Here is a 27343-nt window from a genome sequence, read left to right as displayed (position 1 = left end):
GAGGTTAGCATGACTCACCCAAGTACTGTTTAGTTATTCATTTATTCTTTCTGTATTTCATGTGGAGCCGTCTAATCACCCTTCACTAAAAGTCAGGCTGGCATCTTGGGGTAAAGGCCACAGTAACAATACAAAGGAAGCATGGAGAGACCAGACTGGTGACGGGTCTTCAGTGTGTGTCCAAAGACACAGAGTATGCACTACACACAATCTATACACAAAGAGGAACTTACAGCCAGTGTCTTTGAGTCGGTTGATGGCATTGGACAGGAGGCGGACGCAGCCCAGGAAACCTGCGCCCTGCTTTTTGTGGATCTTCTTGTGGTTCCATACACTGATGGTGATTGAGTCTGCCTTTCCAATGTATCTGACAGGGGGAAGAGAGGGGGTGAAAGAAAACAGGTCAATTCGACAAAAAAAGAGTAGTTCATAATGCTGACAATATGTATAGAATTTCAAAGGGCCCATTGAAGGTGTATGCTGGTGTGCATGTCCCAGGGGCCTCAGAGATCCAAGAACAGAGTAGGTTTTCATCAACCCACAGGGTACAAAAGATGGAAATTGAATCATAAGCTGCAACTCACAATTTTCTAAAACATTAACAAACACATTGACTAAAAACACAGAGAAAAAAAATGAAGCTTCTACTTTGTGTCTCTTCCAACTTCCTCTCCCTGACAGCAAGAGAACAATGCACAGCATGTTTGCGGTGTGAACTTTCAGACTGCATAATGAGGCCGATTAGTTGATTTTATAGTAACTTGTGTGTTTATGCAGATATAGTGCAGCTGAGGCTAGTCTAGTTGTGGTTGACGAAGAGAGGAAGTCCTGTTGAAGTGCTCCACCACTGTCTGAGCCCCAGACAGCTCTCACAGTAAACACACAGAGTTCAACATTCAAGTGCACGATCACACAATCACTGACACGTACACCAACATACACACAATTACAGCCTAGCTGCCAGCCCTGATGCCAACCTTTATATTATGTTGTGTATCACTAGCAAGGAGTGGGGTTTCCCTACTAAACACATCAAAACATATAGGTTTGGACTGGAAAACTGCTGCACTGAAATCAAATTACAACCTGTGAGGGTTGTGGATCTTTAAGTGTCTGGTGATTCAGTCTCTGGTTCCTATTGGAAAATCTAATCAGGATGCAGTACTGTAACTAAGGTGAGCATCTTGGAACTTTCACCTTTTCTCTCTTAGCAGATGCTGATGTGTCCAGGCCTGTTCTTTGTTGCGCATGTTGATCATGATCTCATTCTAGCCATTTAACAATATTGGATGACAAATGGAGGAAAGCACATGCATTCTGTGCAATGAAAGTTTCAATTTTCTTCTCCAATAAAGGTGAGTTAATTAAAAGCTTGTGTGCCCGGACATAAATACTTACAGACTAGACACCACTGGAGGAAAGTTATGACGAACCCTCTACCTTGATAAAGACTCCTGCCACACTGTAATATACCGAATACTTCACTAGTTAAGCAACTTGGGGTTTTTCTTTTATTTGATTTGCATTTCTAATTGAAGTAGCGCCATTGTTTGATGAGATTAATTTGGATGAAGGTGATCCTTGACTTGGCCTTTTTTCAAATCTCAGAACAGCAGATGCACTAAGCATTGCACTGTTATGCTTCAGTTTGGTTCTTTGCGTTTTGTGTACTCTGGTGCAAGTCAAAATATCTCTCGGGGGACATTATAGTGTTCAACATTCAATGAGCCTTCCTTCACACAGTGTGGCTGTGAGAATAACAGGTCAGTATGATGCAGAAGTGTGTTGTGCAAAGCACCATCTTGGAGCAAAAAAAAAAAACAACAACTAAAATAGCCGATGAGACACTGATTGAGTGTCTGAGGATAAGAGAGCAGGTAGAACAAAATGTTATTTCCTCATTCACAATAAGTGTGCCAAAAACAGTGTTAGGAAACCTTGTCTTCTCTTACATAACATTGTAGGTACTGAGGTAACTATTACAACATTGCTACTGACAGCTATCGTAACTCCGGTATAATTAACTACTAAACGGTGGCGGTCAGGCACAGAGACAACACCATTAGAAACAATCTCTCTATCTCACACAGACACATTTCATTATTGTGGTTACGGCAACAACAAAAATAAGGATTAGCTCTCCTAATCCTACAGACAACAACGGCGGAGGGGGGAAAATTCTTGGGTCAAATCCAGATTAGCTTTCCAGGGTATACTAAATCCAGACCTGCAGGACTTCCCAAACTTTGTGCTCGGGAACATACTGTACATTACATTAGATTGGGAAATCAAAAAACTGGATATATTTCATATTAATGTTGGACAGCCTTCAGTTGTTAACATCTGCAAAGACAAAAATAAATCAGAGTGGAGATTCTACAGCTCTGGCTCGTCCATATCAAGCACCTTGATCTGATTTATGTAAATTGAGTTCATGCCAAAGCATTCCTCTTGGATTACTGTTACCTTGCTGTTACATCAAACCAACCACCCAATTTCACTTCTCTTCTTCCACTTTTGGACATATGCTTCCAAAGATTTTCCCTTTCCCTCACAATGGAAAATTGTGAATATAGTTAAGAAATAACATCACTTAGAAAGTACAAAAAGCTCTAGGATTCAGGTATGTTTGGCATAAGTACATCTTGAAGGTGGCTAAACCTTTGCTGTCAGTCCTAGACTGAGAAAGACAAAACACTTTATTAAATCTACAACCAAGACAATACCCGCTTCCAGCCAGGAGCAAAATATTTGCTTTCTTGGCATTGTCTCCAATGTCAACCTATTGTTTCACTCACTGCAGACGGGAACGAAGCAGAGAGAAATCTTCCCCAGGTTAAACCACAACCAATCAATGTCTGGAGCTACTCACTTTTTGATTATAGAGAAGGTGGATATCGTATGTGTGCCATACAGACCTCCAAGGCTTGCGATACCTGAGTTGTGATGAAGAGATTCAACTTGCCAACTACTACCAATTAATTTTTAATATTGACGTCCATAGGTAGAGTAAAAACTTACTGTAGCAGTGCTAGTGCCACTGGTATATTCAACATTGTGTTAGTGGGGACAAACCAAATCTTATTGAGGTAGTACGCCCGAAGCTAGCACAGGCTCTCAAGAGGGGACACGGTATGCACAGCACAACATGTACAGCATTTAATATAAAGTGAAGGCAGAGGGAGCAAAATGTGAAAAGTTAAACTAAAAAGGCTGGGAAATGGAGGCCAAGCATGAGGAGGCAACTTGCCAAAGCCAGACCTACATACGGTTGGGAGTTCATGAACTTTCGACAAAATGGTTTCAAAAAGTTGGCTGGATCTGTGTGTCCTATGAAACATAAAGCATCGACTGTTGTTTCAAAAATAAAATAAAATAAAATAAAATAAAATAAAAGCAATAGAATTTTTGCAGGGTATGCATGATATGCAGAATCAGCGTCATGCAGGGAAAGACCCAACCTCCTAAAGCTGAAGATGGAGTGGGCATTCTGCCAAGCCCACACTCACATCTGCTTTCTGTGGCATGTTAGCCATTTCCTGAACCAGGGGAAGAGGCCAGGGGTCTCTGGCGGGAAACACACTCCTCTGGGGGGGTGTGGATCAAGAAAGGGGTAGAGAATTATGCAAAAGAAAGAGGAGATCTGAGGTTGACAGTTCACAAGAAGCATTGCAAATAGGTCACACACACTGTCATGTGCATTTGAAAATGAAAGTATGTGTAGAAAGGGACAAAGGCCTATAAGTAAAGCTGCAATTAATGATTATTTTTGATATTGATTTACCCACTTATTATTCATTTAATATCTTATTGAATACCAGATTAATTGTTTGGTCTATAAACTGTGAAAAATGTCTGTTACAAGTTCCCAGATTCCATGGCGACAGTGTTTTTGTCTGACCAATAGTCCAAAATCTGAATCTTGTCTTAAAACATTTCAACAATCAAAATATTTTGTAGACTAATTTTCTGACGACTGATCAATTGATTAATCGAGTTATGACAGCAGCTCAGAATTTTTGCTGATGTTTTCCTTAGTTATTAAATTTAACTTTATTTTCACAATTGATCTGCTTAAAATAGCAAAATGCCAAGGTACCTATTGCCATACATACAGTATTTCCACCTTCCACCTATTCACCCTCTTTCTTTTTTGAATTCTTCAGAGCATTCCTTTGCCCATTCTCTTCATGGCTCTTTTCTCTCTCCACCTCAAGTTTCCAACCTTTTCTATCAGGCTTCCTTTTCCCTCATTCCTCTTCTTCTACCACTGTTCCCCTCCATCTCTCACCACCACAAAAGCTTTGTTTCCAGCGGGTCCTTTGCAGTGATCACTCCATGTAACGGCGTGTCAACACAGACCTCGGTACAGGAAACATTCATTGCACACAACCATGATGAAAACAAGCCTCCTGCCACTGTCACGATGTCAAGTACATAGTGCCATGGGGGCACTTGTGAAGTTTAATGGTCGTCCTGTTCTAGTCTTTTTGTAGTCTATAGATTCTGAGAGCAATGGGTACAATAATCACCACACAGGAAGTTTTTCTCTCCTGCATCCCTTTGGTTTCTTTGGCCATGACATTATTCATAGAAGGACTTAGTTTGAAATAGTAATGATTCTGTGGCTGACAGAAACCAAAAGGAGAGCGTCGCTAATTGAAAACAAAAAAACAAAAAACAAAAAAAAGATCATAAAAGCTGATATGTGATAGCTTGTAGCGATTACTAAAATAAAGCAGTATGCTCAATGTGTGTTGGCCTACGTTGGGCCAGACAAAAAAAAATGTAAATTAAACAAATTCCATTTCACAACATTGTTCAGGAGTGCAAAACTATGCAGCAAACCTGTCTTCGAATACCCAAAATAGGAAGAATCTGTCATTTAAGAATGAAGGAATTCATAACAGTATGAGTCGTGTTTCCCACAAAAATATGCATTTGTCTTGGTGTGGCCTGAGACATGGAATGTCTAAAATGTCACTCTACAAGATGTTTTGTAGACATGTAAAAACAGTGCAAAAGCTTTATAGGTGGGTGTTTCTGCACAGAGTAAAGAGGCAACTCATCTACATTCCTGAAACACTTGTCACAGTAGCTCCACACAGAGACACACTTGTTTCTTAATGAGCATCATGTCACACTGCTCCACAGTTCTCCTGTTGACTTACAGATCATAATGCTGGTTCCACTTTGGGTCCAGCGTATTTCTCACAGTATCTGTAGAGTGGCATTGTCCTGAGCCATCCACCACCACTTTTGCAAAAGGATCTGGCAACCCTGTGGAAGTAGAGAGAGGCATGTGAAAAACCTGTGTGTAGCCAACTGTACTAACCTAGTAAGGTCACCAATACCCCTTTCATGGAAGAAATGTATGACGGTGTGACATGTTCAACCCCCATTTGACCTATTTTTACGAGACCTAAGTCACAAGTTTATCTCTGATAGTGTGTTATTTCATGGTTAAGAGTAAAGTGTATACAACTACAGTTGCCAACTTAAATTTATGAAAGGTGACAATTACTTTAGATAAGTACCTTTTCTAAAGTTCTATACCAGTTCTTTCGGCACACTTGTTACTAATGGGATAGTCTGTTAAGTTCAGTAAACATTAAATTTTATCTCCATTTCTAAGAGAAACACTTTACTATGACTTCAGAAACTTTTTCCTACTTTGATTAATCATCTAGTTTGGAACAACTGTCCTGACCAAACTCTCCAAATATCTTTCCCGACAGGCAGGTTAAACAAACTGTGTTTGGTGATGTAGAAGACTGTTTTATTCAACTCTTCATCTGTTTTACAAATCACAAAATGGCAAGGAAATGCTGTTGACAAAGCCCACTTCTAAGTGAATCCAATGTCTAAATCATGTGCTCAGCAAAGAGAGGAAGTGTAAGTGCAGGAATATGAAGAATAAATGTAGAGCAGTTGGAGCTGGAGAGGTGCACCTGCAGCAGTCTCCTTTGTTTATTATTATATTTTGCTTTGTTGTTCCATTGTTTGATACTTCCTGCCTGGAGAACAGGGATTTGTTCATTCTTGTGATATTAGTCCTTTTTTTTTTTTTTTTTTTTTACATCTATCTTTGGCCTGCAGGAGTGCAACCAGCCTCACAGACTGAAGCACAGCAGAGAATTTCTCATTCAGTGCTGTGATTCTGGTATAGGGGCAACGGCATCAGGCACTGTCATACAGCTGGTAGTTTTGAAGGAATGCTTTGGAATGTACCCCACTAGGACCAGGACTTCTTGGGTGAGGAGAAAGGGAAGAAAGGGGGGATGTGCGTCAGAGACTGCAGAGACAACAGCTGCACAGCATACCTCTGCCCTCTATTACGCTTGCTAATGTGCCATCTTTATGGGAAAAGATGAAAGAACAGAAAGTGAAAAATTCCTGTCAGAATACAGAATGTCTGCATCTTCACTCACAGCAAAATCAACTCAGATCATGAATGCCGATAGCCCTTGGCATTGGATCAAGACCCGAAGAGGGGGTGTGTGTTTATATGTAAACACCTGCTGATGTTTACTGTGGTTGCTTGTGAAACACTTTGAGTTACAGTCACAAGACAATTTCCACAATAACTTATCACAGTTGTTTATGTCCACTCTAAAGCAAGTGTGGACAATGCAACATCAGTCATCATTAGAGTGATGGAGCATTTGCAGGGCACATCCTCTGATGACCATTGTCATGGGACCATCAGGGGAACATCTAACTCTTTTAGCAAAGCTCCTCTGGGCACCTCTGATCATTAATACTGTTCATTTTGTTTCAGCCTATTGATTCTGAAGACAGAAAAATAGAGCCATGGATGTCATGGTGTGGTCTGAAGACCATTCAGAAATTAAATAAAAGGCAAGCCAAATGGTGCTAACCTGTGTACTTGCATTTATTTCTGCAATTATTGAGTGTATAGAATTAATTGAAGATTTTGTGATTCTTGCCTTCACTATTATTGCTTGCTGTCTGTAAGCAATGATACTCATTTGGGACATCAAAGCTTTACTCTACAACTATAAGCCAGGTATTTTCACATTCAGTTGGAAATCTGATAAGGGATTTTTCTTGGTGTGTTGATCTGGGTTCTTTTTCTTTCTTTCTTTCTTTTTTTTTTTTTGGTGTAACGCGTACAGGAATTTTAAACGTGTCAGTGTCTATACCTCTGGGCACCGATACCACACACAAGTCAAACCTGTTCAGTCACCCTTATGCTTTAGTGGGACATCCTTCTTTGTGGTTGTGTGTAAGCATGTGTGTGTCTGTTATAATGAACCTGCTTTTGTCTGTATCCATGACTTTGAGGTTAGTGGAGAACCATACTACTGCTGTAATTTATTGCATTTACTATAACAGGCAATTAAGGCAAAAGGTGTGTGTTGCCTGGGGGTTTTCTTTGTGAAACATGTCTTGTCAGTGGAATAATATACTTTCTCTTCCATTAATGGGCACAGCAGAGAACAGGCCTCCTGTCCTTACTGCTTAAACAGAGGGTGATAAAACTACCTAAACCATATATCAACAACATCCAGAAACACTGCCAACTTCTCTGGGCTTGAGCTCATCTGAGACGGACTGACACTGAAAAAAAAAAGAGTCCACACTTCTATTTGTTTTCGGAAATCATGGATGTCATGTCCTCCATGCTACAGAGGAAAAGGACCAGCAAGATTGTTACCAGCTAAATTCAGAAGTCAGCATCTGTGATAGTATGAAAGTCAGTATCTGTGTTAGTATGAGCTGGACTAGATAAAGTCTAGTTTCTGTTTGGTTAATTAAAGACTTTTTAATTAAGTCTAGTGGAGGGCTTCTCAAAGTCCAGACCTTGGTCTGCATCCAACCCAAAGGGCAAATCGATCCAGGCATTTGTACTGAGCACTGACTGCCTTCTTGTTGAAGGTCTGAAAGCATTTTCTAGTTTAAGTGTACAGTGATTATCAGGGAAGAGTCTCATCACACTGATACAGACTAATAAAAATAACACTAAATACATAAGAAAGTTAAAATATTAAACAATTATAGGCTAATTTGTCTGGAATACATTTGTTCCCTGATGAATGTGGTTTTAATATGGCTCATTTCCCTACAGTTGACGTCGTTCTCATGGCAACGTTAACTGTTAATGAGAGTGTTGTGTGATGTTACTGCTGAGTTCACACTAACATTACACCGGAGAATTTGCATCAGCTCCTATCTGCATTTTGCAGATACAAAAACGACACAGCTTATACAACTAATGTAAATGTAGTTGCAAGAATATGTCTGAGTCGGAAATAAATATGGACTACCTGTCTGAGTCTTGTCTGCCATGGTTTCGTGTTGGCCCAATCATGAGAGATGTGAAGTTAATTGTTAAATGTTATTTTGTTATTGCCAATCATACTGGACCATTGACCTTGAATACAAATTTCTCAGAGATACCCTCAAGCAATAAGTTTGAGAACCCCTGGTCTAGTGCTTCCATACCAATGGACCTGATGCCTCTTACAAGAAGCTAGGTTAGCAGTGGGTCCCTGTGTGTGCGAGGCCTCCTGGTGTGTATAACAGACAGACAGTTCCTATGGGACTTCATTTGCAGCATGGTTTCAAAAGCCAGCAAGCTGCCACTGCTGACAAAGCCCATTCTAATACACAAGAGAGGGAATGGGACAGGAATAGCAACATGTAAAAATAGGCTATACTTACGGAAGAAGTCTTTCTTTGCCAGGTTCTTTGCACACAGTACTGAAAGAGAAGACACATAAAGAGATCTTACTAACAGGTTAAAAAAATCAGATGCGCAAGTTAGACAAAAATGGGGCGCAAGATTTAAAAAAGAAAAAAAAGGCTGAATGTCACCAAATACATGCATTTAGCTTTCAGTGGTATGTAATGTTTCCATTTAATACTAAGAAGCACAGCAGGAGTATGTGATATTATGTCTTCCTTAACTCATTATATTCTAATTATCAAATACATCAGCAGCAGCTAATGTGTTCCATCCTCATCATCAGTGTGTCATGCAGTATATTAGGGCATCGACAGCCTTCTGTCTGCTTATATAGCCATTTCATGCTCACCCTGCTAATATCATTTTAAAAATAGAATTTTAATACGAGGGAGCATTTTCATTAGTTTTCTCACTGGTAATATTTGTGGTAAAAGCCCAACTCAAAGATTGCATAATTTCTCAACTTCTGTCTAAGCTGTAAAACTTTACAGTTTCCTTTCACTAATTATTGCTGCATTTCTGCCTGCATATTGCTTTGTCCATCCTCACAGTTCCATCACATGCTTGGGCATCCGTTTTAAGAGTTTCTTCTTTTAAAATATTGAGTAGATGAGCACTCCTCTGTATGAAGCAAGCCACTGGAGGTTTGCGTCATAGTGAACATACAATTGCTTTCAACAGAGACAGAGAAAGTAGGAGGTTAAGTCTGTGTTTGGGTTCGTCTGCTGTTGTCTTTTTTACAACCCCCCCCCCCCCCCCCCCAAAAAAAATCTCCCTTCTAGTGTATTGGAGGCCTACGTGAACTGAAGCAGGCCAGTGATTTGTTTGGAGCTGGCTAGACAATCCTCTGACAATTATAGAGCGTGACAAAGCAGGCCAAGAGCAGTGGAAGAGAAGCCCACCACGCTGAAGGTGATAAAAACGATTCGTTATCAGTGCAGATACAAGTGACCCCTCTCTTTTCCAACCAAATCATGGTCTTAAGTCTTGGGTGGGGTAAAATAGTGTCTACCTCACTTAATCTTTAACTGCTAGATTAATGTACACATTAAGTAAAAGACGTAGATCTTCTGGAGTGGCCAGGCAGCTGAATGGGCTATAAAGGCACATTTCATTTGCCTGAAAATTGGAGGTTAAAATACAGATCACATCCGTTTGCTGCTAGTCATCTTCTTTATCTAGCATTATTTTCTGCCACTTCCCCTCTGTCTGCCATTGTCTAATAAATCAGACGTCTATCCAGCTTCAGACGAGAGCTTATCATTTCTAAAAACCGACCAGACAAGACTTTCAAAGGGAATTTTGTCTAGCGTCTACAACCCATGTAAAGCCTGTAGTGGTATTGTATGCTATTGTATGAGCATCTATCTATAGCAGTCATCTACACTAACCACATTTAGAAAATAAGATACATGAGGTAGAGATATGTATCGAACTTAAATGTAGCTTAAAAAGACAGAATTTTTATGCAGAAGGTCAGAGACCTAGTGCAACCATTCCACTTATTTATATGTGCACAGAGAGTTACCATAATAAATAATAAAAAAAAAATAATAAATTTATTCACTACCATATTGGCCCTTGTACAAGACAATTCTTTTTCTGGAAGTTAAGTTTGAAATCGTGGGAGTCGTATTATATGAGGACTAGACATTTACATACTCACAACAGCTTACTTTATGCAGCTTTAATGCAGCTACCCTATATAATGAAAAATGTTATCGCAATCACACAGCACGGTGGGCAGCAGGAAGTGCGCGTGCCTCACAGCAAGAAGGTCGCCAGTTCAATCCCCGGGTTGGGCGGGGCCTTTCTGTGTGAAGTTTGCATGTTCTTCCCATGCACGCGTGGGTTCTCTCCGGGCACTCCGGCTTCCTCCCACAGACCAAAAACATGCTCATTAGGTTAATTGGTGACTCTTAATTGTCCTTAGGTGTGAGTGTGAGCGTGAATGGTTGTATGTTGCCCTGTAATCGACTGCCGACCGGTTCAGGGTGTACCCCGCCTTCCGTCTAATGACAGCTGGGATAGGCTCCAGCCCCCCCGCAACCCCAAAAGGGATGGTCGGGTACAGACAATGGATGGATGGATGGATGGTTATTGCAATCTCAACTTTCTATCCTATAAAGACAGTTTATCACAAAGTTGATTTTATTACTGCATCTTGCAAGCACACTAATGCCCCTATGCCAAAACAGTGCTGTACTGGGGACATTATGTGCATGGTTATCACAATAGTTCATGTAAGCATATGTGAGCCTGCCACAAATGAGAAACAAGCACTACTTTAGAATATGGACAGACCAGGGAAGATAACCTTCATATCATACTGATTCAATGTGGAGACCTTGGCAGTCAAGACAAATCAGACAGCATCACAACATGGGACAGACGACCTCAACACAAACCAGAATACACTGACTGGGCCTGCAAGATGAGCACTAACCATCAGCTTGTCAGGGGAAATTACACTGCCAAAGCAGACAGCATGGGTGCAGGCCAAATCGGAGGCAGCCAGAAAAGTCTCTTGTGGGACAAAACGAACACCATGTTGTCGGCAGACAGGAGAAAAACAGGAGAAACGAGGGCCTGAAATCTTGGCAGAACATTTATGGACAGAGAATCCAACTCAGAAACAAAAATCAGCCACCAAAGTGTAAATGGGTCACCGTCTGAGGCCTTAACCCTTGCCTTGAAGATGTATGTATACTGTATGTATAAGCCTAATTGTGGACATGAAACATATGTTTCTTTGTGCTGGTCATTGAATATGCATATTTCTGCCTCCAAAAGAAAGCCTTAACTACTACTCTGATCATCTCCATTGCCATTTCTGGGCTCCAGACTAACTTTTTAGCAGGCACAAAAACATTTGATATTGAACCAGGAATCTACAAGGTACATACTTGACTAATTGCTGATTTTTCTACACTGGTGCTACAACAGTCTGTCTAATATAAAGAAGCCAAGCAACAAGGTAGATAATGCACAATGAGAATGTGTATCTGCATTATAGATGGGCTGATTAATTTCTCATCCCTGAAATCTGGGGAAAGCCTTCTATAAAGGGCTCCTTGGATTTGTGTCAGAAAGTTTTCCAGTTCAAGCTTCAGGTATTCAGCAGCACTGAGTTGCTTTAGAAAATGTACTGTCATCACTACTAGAGTATAAAAATACAGAGAAGTTTGAAAATGTCAAAGTTTAAAGTTAACGTTAGTCCTTATTACCACTTTAAACCTTAGTCAGGTGGTGAACAGAGAAATAAATTGCACTTTTAGTGAGGAAAGTTATAATTAGTCCTGTCAATTGATTAAAATATTTAATTGCTATTAATCTCATGAATGTCATAGTTAACTCACGATTAATCGCACATTGTTATCTATTCTAAATGTCCCTTGAATTATCATTTTCATACTTTTACATTTTACATTTTAATTATCATTTTAATACTGTTATCAACATGGAAAAGTGGATAGGCTTGCTTTGTGCAAATGTTTTTTGTTTTTTGTTTTTTTTAATTGAAAACAACGTGTAGTGTTATATTTCACACTAACACTGTCACTTTGAGCAGTCATTCACATTTGAATGAATCAAATCTCACACAATTTAACACTGTCAATGAACAGATGACCAAAAAATAAATACTTGGTTATAAAAAGGCCCTTCAACAACCCTTTCTAAGGGATCAAAACAGGGTGATACAAAATAAAGTTATAAAGTGCACATCATTGTAAACTAGGACTCAGACTATAGTGCAGTTAAACCATGGCTTAAACTTTCCTTTATTAAGTTTCATTTGAACATAATAGCATCCATATGCCTCTGTCGAAAGTCATCCATTGTCGCCTGGTTTTGACAAGGAGGAGGCAGAGAATTCGCATTCACCGTGTTTGCCGTTTCGCACTTGACATCTACACAAACCGGTAGCCGACTTTTTTACAGCTTGCGAGCAGGCAAGACCAAACACGTGCGTGGGGCGTGCCTATTGTTTTGTTTCTGGTTTACAACTGGATCCTGTAGTTTTTCTTACGTTACTAGCAGTGGCCACAGCTTATAAAAAAAACAACAAGTTCATAAAGAACGTTAATCTCGTGATAAAAAATTGACACCATTGAAACTGATTTGCGTTGATGCGTTAACGCGATATTTTTGACAGCACTAGCAAAGCTGATGTTTTGCACATTGTGGACTAAATAAAATGTAACATAATTGTGAGACCTGTTTTCAATTACCCTTTTTTACAGCCTAAATTCATATAGGGCTGTAAGACTATGCTTACAGCCTGAGAACTGTTGAGAAAAACTCTGGTGCTGTGGCAAATACTACCCCCATATCATTACACAGTAACCTCATAAATATATTGACTATCTTGTTTGGGCTTTGGCAGACCACTATGGCCCCTAGCATCCATGAGGAATCAAATCTCATCCATACACCCTGTGGGGATCTGGCATAGTTGAATAGATGCCACGTGAGCAGCCAGGCCATGGTGACCCTGGGCTGGCAGAGGACCACACTCATTCAGCTCTTAACACAGAAACACAGAATGCTAGGTCAACAAGGAATCATTAAACGCCCAGGAAGCCCTTGAGTAAGACTGGCCTCAGTGTTGTCCATGTATTATTGTTCCCCACCACAAACCCTCAACTTAACATAAACAGGAGAGACAATAAATGTGGCTGCACACCAGCGTCCTGCAAACAATTAAACGGTGGGGTAGATGATAAGCATCCACTGATATTACAATGATTTCCAAAGACATTACCCCTGATGATGACCTCAGTTAGATAAAAGGATTGCAATTCACTCCTGACTTTTTGGTTGGACAAAGTTAATCAGAATATCTACATTGCCTTATTGTAGCCATTTTTTTCTTTCTCTGGTCATAATTATAGTTGCTTTCGTCAACAAAAATTATAACTAAATATCGTCGTCAACAAACCTTTATCACGTGACAAAAACGAGACGAGAAGCAACGTAAATGCTGGTCAAGTAACGATAACTACAATTAAATATATAATGCAATATCGTTGACCAATAAAAACGAGACTAGATGTGGTTTACAAAATAAAAACTCTGCTAAAATGTCTCTTCATTTTCGTTGACTATAATGAAACAATACAAAATGTTCTAATGTTATTTCGTCTCGTTTAGTCGCGTTGTTATTATGTTTTGCAGTATTTCTGTTTCCCGTGTCTCACTTCAGGGGCTGCATAAGGTCGCACTGCACAGTCGCAGGTGACGTCATGGCAGGCATGAGTTCCCACTCGCGGCATTATTTAGAAGATGCAGCTGCGGTAGGTTAGCGTTAACGACAGACAACCGACACAGAGAACGGGACCGATGGCCGACTATCCGACTTTGGTTGGTAAAATAAATATATTGTAAATTCAAATCAGAGTGTCTTCGTGTCTGGAATGGATGTATTCTTGAGTCTATAAGGTAACAATATAATAATAAGACAACCTTGTTTGAATTGTGAAATGGGTTTGACTAAAAGAAAATTTTGGTTTTGTCTATACTACTAGGTACTTATACTATATTGACTGGGTAATTGCATTACTAAAAAGAGACTACAGTTTTCATTGAGTAAACCTAGACTAAAATGTCATCAGTTTTCGTCGACTAAAACTAGACGAAAATAGTCACGGATAATTCTGACTAAAATAAGACTAAAATGCTCAGACTTTTAGTCGACTGAAGCTTGACTAGACTAAAAAGAGTATGAACGTGACTAAAACTAATAAAAACTAAAATGACAGCTTGACACAAAGACTAGACTAAGACTAAATTTAAAACAGGCCGCCAAAAAACAACACTAGTCATGATAAATACTTTCAAAGTGTGTCCAGATCTCACTTTCACACAAGACAAAGATCTATCTGTAAAGCATTTAAAAATAACAACAATATGACAAATTTTTTTAATCAAATACGAGCCAAAAATCCCTCAGTATTTGGTAATTATAATTATCGTCTTTTTCGCAGTCCGTGTCAAAGAGCATTTCATTATTTCGAAGAACACTATTGGCAGGTCAAATTAACAAAACTGTTCCCTAAATATTGCTGGTTCAACTGCCCAAAGTTGCCCTCATCTTAAACCAAGCTGTGATAGTGGTTAAAGGGCCAAAAAGGGGTCAATTCAGCTCCATTGTTTATTAAAAGGATTTGAAACAGCTGGCGATTTGGGACCATTTGTAGGTGTGCCACCTCATTACACTGTCTGAAACAAGCCATAAATCAAACCAACAGTCACATCAAACCAAGCCTGTCCACCAAAGCTACTAACATAGTAGGATAATGCCTTTACCACTGTCTTGTAGCTAAGGGAGGTGGAGACAGACAGTGGCCTGTCACTGACCCAGACTATATCCTCGGGCTTCAGAGGACAACCATAGCCTCCAATCCCCCGGGGAACTGGTGGTGTGCTGTTTAGGCCTCCACCTTTATTGAGCTTTACAGATCTGTATTTGAAGACTTTGGGAAAGAAACGATTTTGATGTCTCAGTACCTTTCAATATGTCCAACCACCAGCAGGACACAAAATCAGTGCAACACCATGAGTCAGAGGCTATAAATACCTCCTAAATGAATGACAGTTGAATATTTTTCAAAGATCTTTATGTTCGAATATTATGCTTATCCTGTCGCCTCAAGTTACCAGACAGAACAACCGTGATGAGGACTTTCTGTGCTTCAGCACAGTCAGAAATTGTATTTACATATATAATGTACTGTAGCAAAATGCAATCATTACATCTTGCAGTGTGACAAATCCCTCTGTAAACTTCACTGAATATAAATACAACCCCACTGATGTAAGACTGCAATTTCCAGAAATCGTTGCAGGGTTATGTATGATAATTATATAATGCATTTAAAAAAATCACGTCCCTTTGTATTCATTCCAAAACATGTACAATGTGTCTCAGACCACAAAGAGAGACGGTTAGAGGGGCAGGAGCTATGTAGCCTCTCCATCTGTCTGAATACAAAGATCAGGCTGAAGGTTGACATTAGTTCTGGTCAAAAGGTGAAAGGTCGTAAACAGACAGGAGCAGGGAGGTGTCGGGGGATTCCTACTTGTTTTCTCAAGGGACTCGCCAATTTTCCATTTGCAATGGCTGCTTAACACCTCACTCTGTTCATTGGGAGAAAGGGTGGGAGGAGGGATTTGTCAGATGTTCAGTTCCTTTAAACCCAAACAGGGTGCTCTCTGCATCACAGTTTGACAGATGGGGTAACTAAGATTAATACTCTACAAGAGCAGCACAGTTCACAAAATTAAAAAAAAAAAAAAAAGGTTTCTATTCACACAAAACCTAAATCTCATATTATGACAACATTTAGCAAATTTTGGTTCCATGTTATAATTTTGTGGAGACTAAACATGAATTGGCTTGACAGTACACATATTGTCATGAGCATAATAACCTTAAGAAAAGATTTCAATCTTTATAGCAGGTCTTGGCACAGAGGATTCAATTGAATATGCAATTTATGCCATTTGTGCCAACTCAGACTCAGTGGGCACAGACGGGTTGATGGTGTAAATGCATAAAAAAGTGTAGTTTGAGTGAGGATAATGCTTTATCAAATTGCTTGAATATCCTGGCACTGTAATAATCATTTCAACATTTTTTTTATTAAAAAAGGGGGATGACAAGACAATGGACATGAGCTGTATTCAAGTTAACAGCAGTGTATGATCTCCACGTTACAGTCCGCTGAACTACTGTACCAGCATGCCCCCAGCCTCTGGTAACATTATCAAACCACAGATCTGGGCTGCTCTGCCTTAGACCAAAGGGTTTGTAGTCAGGAGCTCCAGTAGACCATTGTGTGATTGTGCACTGCTGACTCCACGGTCAAGTACAGTCATTTGTGGTCCATTTGTTCAATTAATTGTTCAGCAGAACTACAAGGACAGGACAGGCAAGCCTTGCTGCATCAGCATCCAGTTGCTGAGCTTGGATGCTGTTGTGAAAAACACTGTTTTGGAGTAACAGTGATCTGAGGATTTTTATCTTTCGTCTTCAGTTTAGTGCATTTCTGGTTCGAGTGCAGCTGGTATAAGGACAAGTTATGACAGAAGCATAATAGAACAGATTACAGCCAAGACAGTTGAAAACAATAGTTACGTTTGCATTTGTTATGATTTAAACTGTGTCACTAAGCGACTCAAAGCACACATTGCTCTTACTAAGAATTATCATCTAATCAAGTTGTAATTCTGTAATAAGCAAATGTGTTTGTTTAATGCTCTGGTGGTATTTAATCAACACAGAATTATGCCCATAAATGTTAACTGTTACCAAATATTAGCATGGTAAACAGTGTAGAGTCCGACAGTTATGTAGAACATTGATGTCATTTCAGACAGTCTCTCTGACAGACATAAAATGCTTAACCCATCTGAAATAAAACACAAGATGATAGCAAACAGAAGGGTTCAATGGCCTCGCAGTCACTACTTCAAAACAGAGATTACAATATAATCAGGTGGAGCTCAATAGGTTGTTTGCAGTCACGTGATGTTAAATTCAGACAGAGGGCAGGAAGTGAAAACTGCAGTGGATGAGAGGAAAGAAAGTTACTGGGCAAGTTTAGGTGAGATTACAAGAGAAAGGTATAAACAGAAAATCTGAACATATGTTTAATGTGACCCTTACAATATGAAGACGAGCGATTTTTCAACTAAACTGAAAGTTTCGCTGCTACTGGGGCAGGAGATATAACAACTACCTGCTCATTCAGACGTCGTTCTACTCTACTTTTTTTTTCAAGGGTTTCCACCGAGCAATAAACTTTCAGCATCACGGTGCTGAATGTTGACGTTTCGGTTATGGTTGTTTGCTAGGTTAACCACTCGCAAAGGTCCGGTGAAACACCACGAACGACGTGGATCATCGCTAAACAAGACAGGGTACGTTATTTATGTTCAGCTGTCTTATGTGAAACTGTTAACACTGATTTATCAAGTGTTAGTCATGTTGCTTGCAGCCATTACATTAGCCATTCAATCTATCACCATAGATTTAATACGACAATTAATGTTATAGCATTTCCACCTTGAGCCAAATCGGCTCCTCCTGATCACAGATAGTTAACAAGGCATTTTTCCCAGAAGCCAAAACAACCGCACCCTGTTAAAAGGGTGACCATGAGAAATGTGGCTGTCTACCAACAAGTTCATCATGAGCATGAATCTTTCATTGGGGCTGACTGCTTCCTTTAGGCATGCGATAACCTAAAAACTACATGCATATCCACACAAATATACATTTATGCTAACGATGTTTTACTGTAGGCCTCAGGTAGCCTCACTGAAAGAAAATTGTACCAAAACACCATCAAAGTGGGAAGATTAATAATAGGCTGTAAAAAATCACACATTGAAGGGACATCGCTACTCCTCAATCTAGGTTACCAAATGATTAAATGTGCATGTGGCAAAAACCAGAATTTAATTGCTCTTACCGTTACACGCACACTTTTCCTGGTTGAAGTCAATGTGGGCTCTAACACTTCTTCAAATCTCTATTATCTATATATAGGGCCCTATGAAAACATGCTCCAAACACACCCCCTGAGCAATTAGTGACAGTCATTCAGATTTAAAAAGGAAGGCCCACATCCTTCACCTTTTCCCCTGTTGACTCTTGCTACAGCCCCATGCTGTCTCACTCACAGCATTGTTCAACAGTTAAACAAAACACTTCCTCTTCCCGTCCTCACGCCTCCCTGGCGGGCTCGCTCACTCACTAGAACATACAGAGAATACATGTTGGCAAATTGTCAAGCACAAGTACACTGTGTGTACGTGACCAACTTTATTTTGCTACGGCAAATACAAGCTGGAAAAAATAATGATGCTGTTGTATGAATTAGCATTTATGGGTATCTAAAATTGGGCAGTGTTGCCAAACTGGGTATCTAATCTACGTTGCACTTCCTCTGGAAAGCCATTCCTCGATTTCCCAACCTCCTACCCTTTCTACAGCCAGTGAATGCTTTGGATGCCAATTATGTCATTCATTTGAGAGGCCAGCAGTCTACAGCTGACACTCCCCCTCCTCCTTCCACTCCCCTCTGCTCCCCAAGGAGACGCCAACAATCCGGAGTTAGGAATCTGGAGTGGAACATAGTCACTACACAGAGGAGGAGGGTTGGGTCTCAGAGGGGTGAGAAGGTAAAAACAAAATGTTCATCTGGAAGCAGGAATCTACGGTAGAATGGAGAAGGAGCGATGGAGGAATGTGAGGAGGGGTGGAGAGAGGTCTATCTAGAGTCACAAATCTGTGGAATGCAGACAGTAGGGGGGGAGAAAGGGAGAGGAATATGGGAAAGAAGAGGGAGGGAAAGAAAGAGGAGAAGCTGATTTGGACGAAGGAATTTTGACAGTGATGACATTTTGGCAACAGTGGAAACACTAAGGGAGGAGTAGCAGGGATGGCGGAAAGAGATAAGAGGAGATGACAGAGGAGAGAAGAGAGAGACAAGAATGAGCAAAGTAGACCAGAGTAAAGTTTGGAAATTTATGTTGTGCAGATGGGATATTTATCATTTGTCAAACTGACTTACAAGTCTGTACTGAAATCACCACAGTCGTATTATTAGGAAGATGTCTCAAAACCTTTTCATGTGAATTGCTCAAATCTTATTGGCTGACATTTGCCTGCCATCCAACTAAATTCCAGCCTCTTCAACTTCATTGAGCTGTGTTGCATTCATTTTATGTTCTGTTTATCTGCAGTATCTAAAGCCATCTATCAACATGAATGCCCCTCTGAAATAGGAGGGACAATTTTCGTTGCTTCCTTTGGTTTATAATAAATTCCTCCTGAAATGAGGCCTGGGATCACATTACTATATTAGAACTGAGCAACAATGACACCATCAAATCAAATGTAGGTATCAGAACTTTATAGTGCCACATATAAAAAACGGGGTTACCAATTTTCTCCTATTCTATTTATAGCTGCATTGAAAGTCAACTGAGAAATGCTTTTTAGGAAACAAGAATAAACTATATGTTGCACAACCCAATCCATCTACCCGTAGACAAAATGCACAAAATTGGCCAACCTTTGCCATTACAGTAAGAGGTGATGCCTTTAGAGGACAAAGGGAATTAGCTAAGTGAGTTTTTAGGTGGAGGCAAGCTGCCACATACTGATGATGGAGAGACTGGATCATATGAAACCAAGGAAGAAAGGTTACATGAAGCAGAGAGAAAAGGACAGAGGGAGGGATAAAGATATAAAAGAATTAAGGGGGAGGAAATAAGCTGGAGGGAGTCAAGCCATCTTTAGAGTGAGTCACAAAGTAAATGGGATATGCATAGAGGAAGCACACAGATTGAAGTTTGACATAAATACAGTGGGGTGTAATAGCATACACAGTAAAGTCATTCCCATATGACTCATTAGGTGCATGAATGTTGTGTCTAAATATGAGGCGTTGCAGCTGCCTTTTTAAGTCGCCTGGCTCATGTACATCTGACAGAACAGATCAGGGCTGTCACTTTTTAATCCAAGAGACCACTGCATGTGATTCACACGAGATCAAACCTTGTGTGATTGGACTAGAAAGGGTTTTCCTTGCATTGATATGAGGCTAAGGCAGAGACAAAAGAAGAGAGAGGGTGTTGCTGATCATGTGTGTTGGAGGTTTGAGGTTCACCCAAACTGCAATTACCGCCTGCAGCTGTTTTCCAAACAAGAACATAGGCAGAGAAAATGCCAAAATGTGGGTTTAGACAATCTTGGCTCAAACTTAACCATTATCAGCTATTTTATGGCGTAACGATCTTTAGATGCTGACTTTCAGTCAAAGCTGCTCAAACAAGTACTGTATGTATTTGTGTGGCGATGTACATGCTAAGTAGTGTGAATAGTGGTAGTAGGTGCTTCAAACCACAACTACTATATCATTCCCACAGGAGAGAGTGTGTGTGTGTGTGTGTGTGTGTGTGTGTGTGTGTGTGTGTGTGTGTGTGTGTGTGTGTGTGTGTGTGTGTGTGTGTGTGTGTGTGTGTGTGTTCCCATATGGATGCTGAGATTCATTCACTAAGTATCTGTGTCTGGACTACTAGCCTTTAGAAACAAGAAGATGAGAGAAGACCGAGGCAGAGGAAGATGATGCGCAAGATTAAGTGGAAAACAGTATTCGGAGGTTGGGCCGTGGAGGTGATCCAGAGAGCACCAAGAGGTGAAAAAGAGAGCAATAAAAGAAGAGAACTGTAGTAATGAAAGAGAGAATATGGTGATAAAGATAAAAGGGGTGATGGAGGGAGGCAGAGATGAAGCCCTGGGTAATACAACATGCCAGCCGTACATCTCATTCTGCAAACCTGAAAGCAACAAGGGACAGCCAGTGTGCTGAACAAACTGTTGTTATATCAGTTTCAAGCTCAAACAGATGCAGTTTGAAACTGGTATATACGCGAGTTAGACTGTTGTGAAATTAAGTTGAATCAGTCGCACTCTGCTGTCTCAAACAGATAATGCGTCATACAGACAGCTATCTCTTGTATGTAATGGCATATGACTGCCCATATATCACCAATCACATCAGGCCCACCATCCACTGACAATATGCCACAGCCATTGGGGAAGAGACAAGATATTAAATGTGTCTATGTTTTAAATATGTCTAACATACAGTTAATGCCAGAGAGAGAGAGAGAGAGAGAGAGAGAGAGAGAGAGAGAGAGAGAGAGAGAGAGAGAGAGAGAGAGAGAGAGATGGGGCAGTCCTTGCCATGTTTCCTGTCACTCTGAGTATGAATGACATGTAGGGAGGTTACTTTAGGTTGGAGTGGTTTTCCATATCTCTGTGTACACATAAACTCAGCTGAGCCTGTCAGAGTCTGTACGACAAGTCCAGATCTTTTTGTTGTCTGGCAGTGCAGAGTGGTGATGTGTGACCCAGAAGCACACAAAATGGAAATAACCTGACCACCATTTAGCTTGGTGCAATAATCCAACTACTGAACTTCAAAAGGGGACAGTACTTTAATTGAAGTAGGGGAAATTGGTATCAAAAAATACCTGTTGTTGGTGATTGAGGGGTCAAATCCCTCACTGTTAATGCATTATTGGAGTGAGAATAGAAGGAATCATCTTTCTTTACTTCTGCTCCTTTGTAAAAAAAGGTGGGAAATCCTGCTGTTACTGTGATTATATTAAGAGAGGAGTGGGATGGTGTGCCACAATGGCGCCATTCGAGCTACTTGATCCTCATCCCACAATAAAAATCACTGCATCATTCACATCCTCTGACCATCTCTTTCCCACACTGAAACTGAACTGAAAACACAGACTATTTGCATGTTCATACAGTAGAAATGCTGAGTGGTCTACCAGACACACACACGGATACGCACACACACACGGATATGCGCACGCACACGCACGTACGCACGCACACACACACACAGAGGTGGGCCGTCTGACCACAGAAACAGTAGCAGGAGAACAGTGAGGGGGAGGAAAGTGTGATCGTTGAAGTTTAACCTGCCTTCCTGCTTCAGCAGTGAAAAGACTTTTCTTTACTCACAGGCAGAAACAAGTTAATATTTACAACTCTAGCCTGTCAACAGTGGTAGATCTGTGGTCTTCTTTGACATTGCACACTGACATTTTTCATTTTCAAGGAATGAAGAGAAAAATACTTGATATTGGGTGCAAAAAAAAAATGTACACACACACACACACACACACACACACACACACACACACACACACACACACACACACACACACACACACACACACACACACACACACACACACACACACACACACACACACACACACACACACACACACACACACACACACACATATAGTTCAGTTTAGTTTTGAAGTCGTTTCAGTTTTATTATTATTATTCCTGAATTTTAACAACAGAGCTGTTGCTGTTGCTTCTACTTTCAGTTTTCATTAACTTTAATACACTGCACACTTGTACTAAACATTGCTCTACTGGAGGAGGCGTCACAGTGTCTCATAGAGATTGAGGCTTAGCATGAGACGATAACATTCTTTAAATAGCATTACTTTGATTCTTGGCCAAGTTTTAGCTGTTTAGCATTTGTCAAAGATTTCTGATTATAATATACATAATTATTTTGTTGATTTGGTATAATGCTCTCTTGATTTGGCATTAAATTGTTAAACTATCGACACTGTATAAGGTAACTAAGTGGCGTGCAGTGTAAATATTTGTTATATGTTTTCTAGGAAATAAAAGCAGAATGAATGCATTACTTTTGGAATCCCCTCACAAACTCCTTAGGGTCCCCAAACAAACTCTGACATGCACTAAGTATTGTACTGTGTTGAGGGACCAGCACAGGAAGTTTGTGTGTGCGTCTGTGTATGCATGTGTGCACGCATGTGTGAACATTACAAGCTGAGAACAGATAAAGAAAGAAAAAAAAAAAAACAAACACCACACTGGAGCCACACCGGTGGAGTCGTCTGTCAGCTGTCTGGACTAGATCCTGGGGTGAGTGAGGGAGAGGAAGGAAGAGAGAGAAATGACAGAGACATGAGGGACATCCTGTTCAAAAAAGAAAAGAGAGAGTAAAAGACTGAAGAGAGAAATGCAAGATGCAAAGACACATGAGAGGCTGCTGTGGGGAGATAGAGTTCAGACAGTGACCGTAAGGCGGATAGGCAGGGTGCAGGAAAGGGCAAGAGCAACACTGCAGAAAAACACATTTGTAGACCAATTACCTGCCTCTTCATATGTTCCAAATTAAATTTTTAAGACTCAGGTTTTTTGCCTCCCCTCATAATTCTCAGAGGCTGTCAGAAATATTATGCTCAAGGCACATGAAAAGAAAAGGTGATATTTCTCTTCTTCTTCCTCTGCCACTATATACTCTGCAGGAAAATCCTCCTGAAGCACTTGGAAAGTTTAATGTATTCTGCATATTGAAGACCACCTCCTATCCAGTCAGAGGCTGTTATGCAATAGTGAGGTGTTCAGTCTTTCCATTTTCCTGCGCAGAAGTACACTGATGCCACCAAGTTCAAAAGCAATTTAAAAAGCAGATAAAAGTAAGGATTGACTGAAACAACCAGTCCCAGAACAAAGCTATCTACAAAAAAAGCATATTCAGAGGCTATATTATGATGAAAAGAATAATATAAATGCATGCTTTATACAATACATTGTATAATCTGTGAATTTTCACTGAGCAGAAAAGGTTATCGTCAGGTAGAAAGCCCGTAACCTCCCTGTGTGTAACATGGTAAAATGCAGGTCATGAGCGGAGGACAGTAAAGCTGAGTTATGAGACTGGCAGCACCCTGTGAGATTTCGGCACAGTCTCCTCATATGCCAAATTCTTCCTAAAATACAGAGTTGTGTAGAGACACAAAGAAAGTAAAAATGTTTAGCCAGGTTGAATCTGTCATTCTTAACAGTCATTTTTCAAAACTATTATAGCTTGATCGGATATCAAGTAGTAGTAGAATTTATAGAGGATTGACCAGCAGCACACAGCTAACATCTCTCCAGAGCAATGCTCCTTTGTGTCCGCTGTGCTGTGCTGTGCTGTGCTGTGCTGTGCTGTGCTGTGCTGTGCTGTGCTGTGCTTATGTTAAATGTGCTAAACCTAATAGAAATATCCACAGGTCAACGGAAAGCAAATGTATCAATGAAATGAGATGGTATGATTCAACACACCAGAGAACCGAGTGTTCCCTCACAGCATGAAACTTGAGCACAGAAGACAAACTGAGATGACCACAGCTCCGCGTTCCCTTTTCACCCACATTATGAAATTACATCCCTGTAAATCAGCATTAGCAATGGCAAACTCCAAAACAAAAAAATATACCAAGGGGTTCATTTCACAGAGCAATTTGAAGATTAACAGGGTAAGGAAAGGGGGAAAATTGGGGCTCTTGGTAAATACTTGGATTCAGGGGCTGCAATAATGAAATATTTGTGGATTTAAGTTATCTTACACTTCAACATCTATCTTACTGAGATTCTGCTGTTAATTATACATCGTGTTACTCAGATGAAAAGCAAAGACTGTCTTTTGTGCGCTATCATCACAGCCACACTTACGCTACCGCTGGGCAGGTGAGCGATGGGTTAGATAAATGCTGCACTGACTCTGGCTCAATGTCTGCAGATTATTGGAAAAGGAAGGAAAATAGGTCAGCCTACAATAGTACTGCTGAACCACAAGGTGATCTTAACTATTCTGCATTTATTATTTAAAGAGCATGTGTGTTTGGTTAATTCTCCTGCCAAGGCAATGCCTCAGAACTGGAGATGTTCTCCAAGTACTGCACAGTGGCTGCCCACGGCTTCTAATATTCAGGAAGTGTTAAACACAGACAAAGTATTTCTCGACTAGGATCAATACAGGATAACTTAAAAACCTTAAAACTTAAGTATCATACAGTCAGTAAGCCACATGCGTTTTGTATAAGATTTTGCTTGCTTTGGGGAGGTAAAATAACACAAATGACCACACATCATGCTTTGAGTTGAGACATGTTGTGATATCAAGTGACGATATGGTCAGATATATAACTTTGTTGCTTAGGATTACCTCATGCACAGTGAGAGTTTTTTCATGCTTTCACCACAAATTAAGCAAAATGCACAACATCATTTTGCCTACTCTGTTTAAAAATCCTTGTCGTCTGTATTTTCGTTTTACATATACTGATAACAGAAAGGATAAATACAGCTGGAACAGCTTCATCACAAAGTGAATACAAACGTTTCCATATGATGACGATGGCCACGTGAACACCAAATGGTTGTACACAACCTGTTTAGTGTGTGTGGTAAATTGAAATACATGCTAGTAATGCAGACTAAACAGAGGCAGAGGAAGTTTGGGTATAGAGATCTGTACTGCACTACAAAACCTCACCACAACACAGTGACCCCAAACTAGCGCTACAGGCAAGTTCAAGCAGACACACACAGGAACAGGAGTATCATCTCTTTCAGAATAATCTATAATACTGAGTACTTATACAAGAGAAAAATTCAGTACAACATCCACAGCCAGCCAAACTGAGTCATTTGCTGCAAATGAAATGAAGGTAATTAACGAGCCCAATTAGGCTTACTGCAGAGTGTGTATTTTACACACAGGTTCTTAGAAATTCCACAGACTAAGACTGGTTTACACTTTGGCACTGACTTCTGGCTTAGACGCCAAAGGCAACAGATTCAAGCAAAGACTGACAAACATCTGTGTTTTGGTCTTTAAATGCAGGCTATTAAAATCAAAAACCTTGCATATTGTCAGTGCAAAGGAGTCTCTCTTGTGCCAGACTTCTCACTACCTTTAGAAAAACTGCCCATGTTGTAACTGGTGCAAGACAGTCCTGTGTTTTGTATGTTTTATCAAGATTGCACTTATTTTGTAATTAGATTGCAACAGTTGTATTATAGTAAAAAGCACATGAATGACGCATTGCCATGTATTTTTCCCATTTGAAATGAACCTGCACATTTAATGAGACCCCGAACTTTCAATTTAATTTCAATGAGTCAATATTTGTATTTTTGTATATCATACACATCTGCAACTGCTGACTGCATCTATCCATTACTATTCCTTAAAACATCCAGGCTAGTGACAATGAACTGTCTGCAGGTCTGCAAGGAAAGGTTAAAGTGAACAATTAGCTAATGGACTGACTCCTACAATTCTGAGTTAAAAGCTTGTTAATATGAATCCAACAGTAGTTGCTTGGATGATTTAATACCATGCGGGAATAGTAGTGGCACACTGAAATAGTGAACTTCAATTTCAATTCAGATAGTCCTTTTTAGCCCAGAGGACACGCCGGTCTTGATTTCCAAAAAGAATTTCACATTTTGACTCGTTAGACCAGTTTTCCACTTTGCTTCAGTCCATCTCAAATGAGCTTGAGACCAGAGAGGGCAGCAGTGTTTCTGGATCCAATTTATATATTGTGTCCTCTTTGCATGGTAAAGTTTCATCTTGGATTTGTGCATGCAGTGACAAACTGTGCTCACAGATGACGATTTTTGGAAATGTTCCTGAGCCCATGCAGTGATGTCCACTACAGAATCATGTCTGTCTGTCTGTCTGTCTGTCTGTCTGTCTGTCTGTCTGTCTGTCTGTCTGTCTGTCTGTCTGTCTGTCTGTCTGTCTGTCTGTCTGTCGGTCTGTCGGTCGGTCGGTCGGTCGGTCGGTCGGTCGGTCGGTCGGTCGGTCGGTGGGTGTGTCCAACCCTAGTGTCCTGGGTTGTGGACTACGTGACTGGCAGACCACAGTATATGCGCGTGCAACACTGTGTCAGACAGAGTGGTCAGCAACACTGGGGCCCCACAGGGGACTGTCCTCTCTCCCTTCCTCTTCACCCTCTACACCACGGACTTCAACTATTGCACAGAGACCTGCCACCTCCAGAAGTTTTCTGATGACTCTGCAATAGTTGGATGTATCAGTAAGGGTGATGAGGATGAGTACAGGGCTGCTGTGGACATCTTTGTCACATGGTGTGAGCAGAACCATCTGCAACTAAATGTGACAAAGACTAAGGAACTGGTAGTGGACCAAGGAGAACCAAGGCACCAATGACCCCTGTTTCCATCCAGGGGGTCAG

The 27343-nt window shown here is 40.4% G+C and overlaps 2 protein-coding genes across 2 annotated transcripts in view; one reads left to right on the top strand and one right to left on the bottom strand.

Annotated features, from left to right (window-relative positions):
* The window catches only part of LOC139337564 (histone H2AX-like), a 238104-nt gene that overhangs the window by 111384 nt on the left and 99377 nt on the right, over positions 1-27343 (top strand). The gene's annotated exons all lie outside the window — the stretch shown is intronic.
* The window catches only part of LOC139339043 (E3 ubiquitin-protein ligase SMURF2-like), a 64652-nt gene that overhangs the window by 30841 nt on the left and 6468 nt on the right, over positions 1-27343 (bottom strand). Inside the window, exons 2-4 of the mRNA XM_070974478.1 lie at positions 8689-8727; positions 5172-5280; positions 234-367 (exon numbers count right to left, since the gene is read on the bottom strand). Coding sequence (XP_070830579.1) covers positions 234-367; positions 5172-5280; positions 8689-8727 — 282 coding nt within the window. The remainder of the gene's footprint in view (positions 1-233; positions 368-5171; positions 5281-8688; positions 8728-27343) is intronic.

The sequence above is a fragment of the Chaetodon trifascialis genome, chromosome 2, assembly GCF_039877785.1.
Source record: "Chaetodon trifascialis isolate fChaTrf1 chromosome 2, fChaTrf1.hap1, whole genome shotgun sequence".
NCBI lineage: Eukaryota > Metazoa > Chordata > Actinopteri > Chaetodontiformes > Chaetodontidae > Chaetodon > Chaetodon trifascialis.
Note: the sequence above shows the minus strand (reverse complement) of the source record. Positions and strands in the feature narration are given on the sequence as shown.